Below are 8,191 nucleotides of genomic sequence, written 5' to 3'. Positions count from 1 at the left end.
CCCCTTTTTTCAATCAGTGGGAACTTCCCCAGCCTGCCATGACTTCCCAAGTATATGGATAGCAGCTTAGGCCAGTTCCCTCAGGATCTGTGGATGTATCTCATCAGGTCCCACGGACTTGTGTGTGAAAAATTGATTTGTAAAGGGCTCTCAAAACCTGACTGAAAGCTCACACAGCCTTGTACATGTGTGTGCAAACTCTGAGATAAGGTGTGCTGACTTAGGAAGGCCATGGAATAGAGATGACATTGTTGAGAGAGAGATTGAACTAGAAACGAGTTTCAAAAGATGGTCTGTCAAAAAGACCAGATATTTTGGAGAATTAGAACTGTGAAAGATGCATTGCAGCAAGGCCATGTAGGATAAAAAAAGAGATAATTTGGGTTAGAAGTATTAGCAGCATTGTGTGGCAAAAGCTAATAGGCTGAAAAACATTTATAAGGTATTGTAACCAAGAAGTAGAGTGGCTTCTGATGGAATGGTGTTGAGTTTTACATCTCTTATGTCTCAACCTTCTACAAGACTGATAGTGGAAAAAAATCTTTTAAAACACCTTTCAGTTACCCCATCTCTATAGAGCTGGGATTTTCCAACACTCGTGCATTTCAAAGCTTAGGTTTTCTCACACTCAGTCTTCCCCTACAGAAAAATAGCAGTACGGCCAAGGACAGTAGCCCTTGTCCAGGACATCCCTTCCATAAAAGCCCACTGGCTTCACAAAGTCATTGAGAATGTGCCAGTCTGGAAATCAGGCCCCTGGGCTCTTGGAAAGCCCGAAATGCTACTTTATTGAAGCAGGGGACAATCCCCCAGAATAATTTCTTCTGCAGAACATCACTAATAGAACCAAACATGAGCAAACAGCGATGCAGATTCCAGCTTGGTTCCATCTTTGGATAGCAGCGGAATGTTACGATAACCTGGAAATACAAGGACACCTTATTAGTGTATTAACCACAAGCACAGATATTAGAATGGAGTGGTTTTTTGGTCATCTATGCAGATAAGGCATAAATTAATGATTCTGTAAATAGCTCTTTAAAATAAAATTAAATTATACAGGACCTAAACACCATTTGTGCTATTTCTTCTCATATATATATAGTACTTCAATTGTGGTATTTTTAGTGACAGAGTGAAAAATTCTAATGTTTTTCAGGATGTGGTATTTTTTCAAATGGAAGACTTTTAGCCCAGTGATATTTACACATGGGCAAAGGTTACAATGTAATACCCAAGGTTAGGTGCTGCACACATTGTTCTGATAGCAAATGAAATCAGCATGTGAAACAGCAGTGATGGCACCTACAGAACGGTGCTGCAGCAGCTGTGCACTGTCCAGCTGAGGCAGAAAAAAATGAAATGTAACAACTCTGCAATGACATCTTACAAAGTTGTTTTCATATGAGTAATTCACTTTATTAGAGATAAGTCATGCCATCAGAAACAACGTGTTCATCTGGTTGGTTGAAACATTTGGAGAAGCTGTAGTTCTCAATTTCAAACATAATTCACTTACCTGCTTAGAAAACAAAACAATCTCTTCTTCAAAACCCCAGCCTGTATGGCTTGATATGACTAAATGTCCATTATTTCATAATAATAAACAATGTCACTTTTGATTAAAAAATAATCTGTATTCTGTCTATGTATATATAACTCCAGGTATTTAAGTAATTCTGTGTTTTGTATCAGTATCTCTGTTTTCAAAACTGCATATTTCAAAGCCCCTACTTGGGTGTGTCTGGTTGCCTGTGGAGTCTTTGGGGCCCACACTAACCTGGGTTTGGAATTTCTTGCTTCTTTTATACAGAATCATAAATTTTTTTAGGTTTGAAAAGGCCTCTGAGATCATCAAGTCCAGCCTTTGGCTGATCACCACCTTGTGAACCAGAGTGTGGCACTAAGTGCCACATCCAGCTGTTTTTTGAACACCTTCAGGGATGATGATTCCACCTCCTCTCTGAGCAGCCCTTTCTAGTGCTGGACAACCTTTCCAGTGACAAAATTCTCCCTGATGTCCAACTGAACCTTCCCTGGCACAATTTGCCCTTGTTCTGTCATATTACACATAAGTTCCTCTGGTATTTAAGGTTCAGATTCTGGGCAGCAGATATTAATGCTGGTCTCAGACACTTTTCATTTTAAATCAGTTTTTAAGGCATGCACACAGTATGTGGAAGGCTTGGTTGATTTCTTATCCAAAGATACACTTCAAGGACTAAGATTAATTTCTAAAGACTCGTGTTCTAGCTCCTACCTACAGAATATTCTACAAAGTGTCCTGGGAGAAGTATAACTTTTTTTTTTTAATTGAAATTGCTCCATTTTGCATTAAATAATTAACTACTCATGGATGATAATGGAGGTAATAATTGAGTTCCTGTCCTGTATTAGCATTCTCCATGGCAGATTCATTGGCACATGGACTGTAACAGAGAACTCCCCTTCTATTTGCCTTTAACCGCCCAGGTTGAGAATTTCTCTCAATTTCAGCCCCTCTGAGTAAAGCTACATAATCACTACTTGGAAAATCAAATTCTGCTACAGCTGGGCAGCAAACATTCCTCCCCAGTGGAGTCTACAAGTAGCTGGGAGTCTGCTGCTGGGGAAAGGAAGGCAGTGTGGATATAGATTTGAATCCTTTCAAACGAAAATGCAGAGGAGGGAGGAAATGGCACGACTTTTTCTCACTACCTGACAAAGAAAATAAAAAGATGTAAGCACTGCTCAGCTTTTGGAAGGAACTTGCCCTCAGGGACACCTCAGGGATACAAATCCTAGGGACTAAGGGGCAGTCCTGTAGCACAGATTAAAGCAATTGCAGTGCTGAGGACTAAGACTGAACTCCTAGCTCATCCTTCAGCATTTTAGGCAGTTCTTCCCTTGTCTTCTTTTTGTGACTCCCTCTGCAAGAATTATTTTCCTATTTCACTGTTTAGAGAGCCTTGGTACCTAAAGCAAAACCATCATTCCAGACCTAGTTTCAGAGATCTCAATGGTAAGCATTGCAATAAATTTTGAAATTATTTATCATTTCACTTCTTAGAAGCATTTTATTAATGGCTTCTGGGCATCCTGATGGCAAATTACTTTTTTTTTTTCATGTTGTGTTAAGGGGCAATTTGTTTGGCATCAATTATAGTTTTTGCACCTAAACTTATTCCCTAGCATTTTGAATTACTCCACTGGAAATATTTCCTCAAAAATCTACTGTTCTTACTTTTCCAAAATATGAATACCTAATTTGTCACCAAAATTAATCCTACAGAGACATTAAGCCACACTAAAAAACCCATCTAAAAAAGCCTCAATTAATAATTTTACAAGCACTTGTAAGCAGCAGTGCCTGATATTTGAATTTGTCTCAGACGTGAGTTGGTGAGTTGAATTTTCTTTCAGTATCCAGAAGTATACAAATAAAAGGAAAGTAAAAGGTTATCAGTGTAAAAATTTATGTTGTAGAAAAACAACTGAGCTCTAAGAGTAATGTCTTTGTTCTTGTATAACTCCTCAACCTCAACTAAGAATCACAAGCAGCTTTACGACTTCCAAACATGAGGGGAAAAAAGCCATTTAAAATCCTGTTAAGCTTAATAAAATAGCTCAGTGCCTGTTGCCAGCTGCAATGTTTTGCCTTCGCATCTTTATTCTCTAATAAAAGCTGTTTGTTTTGTCAGAAATAGCTTTGGAAAGCCAGTGTAGTAAACAGCCATTTTACATAAGCCTTTCTCCTTGGCCTATTGGCTTCTGTGTCTGCTCTTTATGTGCAGCCTATTCATTACAAAGGTTCCAGGAACTCTACTGCCTTAACAAAAGAAACTCCAGCAAGAAAAATGCCATCTTTGGTCTAATTTATAACCATTGTTATAACCATTATAACCACTCTGAAAAGTTGCAGATAGGTTACCTGAGGGAGTTTTGGTGGCTTGTTTTGTTTTAATTTGATATTGGATTTTGAACTTATCTGAGTAGGAATTGCACAAAACTGCTGCCTTCATAGCATTCTGACTAGTCTCACTTCTTGCAATGAATTAAAATACCACCTGGGCAGTTTCCATCTAGAATGGAATACTGCAGTGGGAATAATCTCCTGTCATTAATACTGCTTTGATTTCAACATCATGGATTTGCATTCAGAGAATACAATTAGTTAAAAAAACCAGAGAGGGCCATGTATTCATTTAGTTAGACAATCTCCCTCTAGAAAACAGGCATGATGCTGTAGTGTCTCAGTAAAAATAAAAGCTTGGAATGTTGCGGATTTTTTTAAGCTGTTACAGATGGCTCTCATAAAAGTACTACCTGTATTCAGGCTCATCACAGGTAAAGTGTATTGGCCAAGGAAGTCCTTGTTGACCAGAGACACCTCATCCTCCACACAGAAGCGTATCATTGCCAGCTCTGGAACTTGGATGTTGAAAGAGAAGGTTTCATTCCATCTAGGACACAAAGCTAAGGAAAAGAGAAAAGAAACAGGATTCAAATGTGATTTCTCTTTTTTCTACTCAGTAACTGAATTATTGTACCTGCTATCACTAGTCTGAACTGGTAAAGAGTCATTCTTTTTCCCTAGATATCTGTGCCCATTTAAATAAATAACCAGACTCCCACTGACTCTAGAGGTGCAAAAGCCTAAAACAGTTGGTGTCATCCCTTAAAAGAGAGCAAAATGGGCCAAGGATAGCCAAGTTAAGAACTTCTGCTCAACCTGAATTTTCCTGTGGCCATACCAGTTTCATGCTTTTGCCAAAGTTTGTCCTTTCACAGTGAGTAAATAAATTCAGGTAGTAAAACACTCACTTGACTAGAAAGACAAAAAAAGAATGTGGAACAGAAGGTGTTACTTTGTCTTTAGCAATGTTCCTACAGAGAAAAGAAATTCAGGGGCTGATTTAAAACAGCAGCCATCTAAATAAAAAGAAAAAGTAAGCGTAGAAGACAGAGATACAGAAAAAGGGAGATCACAGGGAAGTTGTAGTCTGAGACATCAAGAAGATCTATATTATAAAGATAAGGGAGTGCTCAAAGACAGCAACAAAGAGTACACACTTCACCTGTCAAGCAATTAAGGGATTACTCCTACTAGAAACTTCAAATGAGACAAGTGATGAAGTTACAGCGATTGCTTAAGAAAAAAAAGTCTAAATTTACCAATTTGTCTATTGGTTTAGGCTGGGATAGGATTAATTTTCTTCATATCAACCCCTATGGTGCAGCATTTTGGATTTTTAACCCAAACAGTGCTGATTACACAGCAGTTTGAGCTGTTGCTGAGCTGGGCTCACACAGTGTTGAGATTTGTCTTTCTCACTGTGCAAAGCAGCCTCAGGACGGCTGAGCCCAGCTGAGCAAAGGGATGTTCCTTAGCAAGGGTGGCGTGCTCACAGCTGGGGAAAGCAGGGAGGGAGGGCATTCACTGTCTCTCTTCCCAAGTAACACAAAACTCCAAAATGAACCCTTGTTTCCCTGGGAATGGCTCTACCCCTGCCTGCCCATGGGAAGTGGTGAATGAATTCCTTATTTTGCTTTGCTTGTGTGTAAAGCAGCTTTTACTTTACCTATTAAACTGTCTTCCCAACCCATGGGTTTTCTCATTTTGGCCCTTCCAGCCCTCTTCCCATCCAGCTGGGGGAGAGCAGGCAATCAGCTCTGTGGGGCTGAGCTGCTGTCCAGGATGAGCCCACAGCAGTGTGCAAATAAAATCCCAGCTAGGAGTTTGTGCTTCCTTAACCTACCAGTCTAGAAAAATGGCACACAGCATGAACTTCTGCTACAGATTTTGTGCCAGAAAATCCTAGTCTAGAGATAACTAATTGAATTCTCTATAACAATTCCTTGGTGATTCCTTATAAAATGTTGTTGTGCTTTGTTCTCAGCCAAGAGAATCAGACTGCTGCTCACCATTGCTTTTTATAACACTAGATCTCTTTTTGGCTTGATCCTCTGGCACACCATAGATTTCTATCTGCACCATGGGGTCAGCTTTGTTGGTCTTTGACATGGCACTGGGTGGTAATTGATGGCCACTGATCAGCTGGAAAATAAAGTTATATTGAAATAACTGTAATAATGAACTATTCACAGCCATGTAGTAACCATAAAAGAAATACCTTTCATAAGAAATTATTTTAAGGATATACCAGCCATAAACTGATGTATTAAAGACATATTAAATACAATGGAATCAATAATATGGATTTCATCTAACTTAATTTGTTGATAAATTTTTAGAAATATTGTGGTATATATTTATATAGTATATATATTATATTATATTCATATATATATAGGAACATTCATATATTTAGGAACATTTTAAATTAAATCAGATTGCTCCAAGCCCAGTCCAAACTGACCTTAAGTGGTTATAGGGATGGGACACATACAACCTCTCTGGGCTGCCTGTGCCAGTGTTTCACCACCCTCTTTATAAATAAAAAAATATATAAATAATTAAATATATAAATATATATGTGAATAATAAATATATAATATATATGTCACTAACTATATATATGTATATATAGATATATGTATATAAAACTGATACCATATTTTAAATTATATTTTTCAGGGGTTTTTACTCAATAGCTGCACATAAAAATTCTATTTTGTAACCATGCAAAATAATAACATTGGAGGAATCAGTGTACAGTGATTTTTACATTTTCTACTCTCAAGATCATGAATTCCAGTCTGTGGGGAGTGGATCAGCATCAAGACCCACGGTGACATCTGCACTGTGCTACAGGGTGTGTAGCAGACTCCCTCACCTGTGCCTCATGTCTCACACAGTAACACAAAAACTCCTCATTTAGTGAGCTTCCTGATGTTTTTCTCCTTAATTTAGTTAGCTACCTGGAAATTTTGTCTCAGACTGCCCTGTAATCTGGCACCCAGCCTAAGAAAGGACTTCTGAAAGTCACAACTTGGTCTGCTTTCTATCTATATTTCAGGACACCTAGGAAAGAGTAAACATCTGTGCAGTAATCAGCTTTTTAGAAATCAGTGTATGAAATGTCTTGGGAGAGATCTACAAGCCTGAAAACACAGCTGCAAGATATGACCCCTGATCCTGGTCTCAGGACTAAGCATCATAAGAGTTTCTTATTCCCCTGTCAGCCGCCCAAACAATCGAAACCCACAAATTCCAGCTTTTGCTTAGGTATTTTCTGTAACGCCTTGCTCAAAGAGAAGTTATAGTCTGAAATGTTTGAGCCTTGACAAACACTGATGTCCTTTCTTCCTAGTGAATAGCTACAGCCTTCACCAGAAAGCTTTGCAATCCCTGATGGGCTGCCCACTGGGAACCTGGGAGATTCCTTGCCATGTCCTGAGTGCTTTTGGCAAGGCATGAGCCATTGCTAGAGCCAAAATTTCCCCTGGGGTGGGAAAAGAGTGAGTTCTTTTGAGCACACTAGGACCCAAATACATAAATCCAATCCATGTTTGAGATCCAAGGTGCTGCAGAGACATAAAAATTGTTAGGCTGAGAAGACTCTTTATGAAGCACCTTGAATATCTCTGTGCTTCAAAAGCTCCATGCCTCTTGATGGGAATTGTGGCATATCAGGTTGAGGATAATGAATTCAGTAAAATCAGGCCCTATGTGACTTTTCTGTACTTTATTCATTCATTCTGAGAGATTTGTCCCCTAGATGTTTTATATCTTTGCTTTCTGTTAAGTCATTTGTCCATTCATCCAGTTAGTAACTTTTCCAGCAGAAGCTGCTTTTCCTTTGACTCCTGCTCCCAATTCCTTTTGTCTTCAACCACCATTTCCTGGTTTTTGCTGCTGGGAATGAATGGGGCTCTCTGTGCCCTTCAGTGCCTCAGCCAGTGGGATGCCACTGCTGCTCTACCAGCCTGTAGTCTCAGTCTAAAGTCCTCAGTCTAAAACACTGCCTTTCTCTTCTCCAGCTCCTTCCAAACTCAGACACTTCCTTTGCACTGACAATGATTTTTTGCTGTGTCCTGCATTACAATTCAGGGTTTCTCCTCATCCTAATTCCAGCTTCATCCAAATTAGGGCTAAAATAAGTGATGTATTTGCCTGGCTGCCTGAAATCATCCAGCAATGTCTTTTCACAATTGGTATGCTCACTGTCAGAACACTAAAATGTTCTTGATTAGGTGCGTGCATTATGTAAGTATTTTATAATTGTCACTAACTATTGCTTTATCTCCA

At 39.0% G+C, this 8,191-nt stretch overlaps 1 protein-coding gene across 1 annotated transcript in view; it reads right to left on the bottom strand.

Moving 5' to 3' along the window:
- Nucleotides 1-837: 837 nt before the first annotated feature.
- Nucleotides 838-8,191, bottom strand: part of PLCZ1 (phospholipase C zeta 1) — a 45,472-nt gene continuing 38,118 nt past the window's right edge. Inside the window, exons 11-13 of the mRNA XM_058805169.1 lie at nucleotides 5,905-6,037; nucleotides 4,306-4,455; nucleotides 838-920 (exon numbers count right to left, since the gene is read on the bottom strand). Of these exons, the coding sequence (XP_058661152.1) occupies nucleotides 838-920; nucleotides 4,306-4,455; nucleotides 5,905-6,037 (366 nt within the window). The remainder of the gene's footprint in view (nucleotides 921-4,305; nucleotides 4,456-5,904; nucleotides 6,038-8,191) is intronic.

Source organism: Ammospiza caudacuta, chromosome 5, assembly GCF_027887145.1.
Source record: "Ammospiza caudacuta isolate bAmmCau1 chromosome 5, bAmmCau1.pri, whole genome shotgun sequence".
In the NCBI taxonomy this organism is placed as follows: Eukaryota; Metazoa; Chordata; class Aves; order Passeriformes; family Passerellidae; genus Ammospiza; species Ammospiza caudacuta.
The sequence above is the reverse complement of the archived record's forward strand: the minus strand, read 5'-3'. Positions and strand labels throughout refer to the sequence as shown.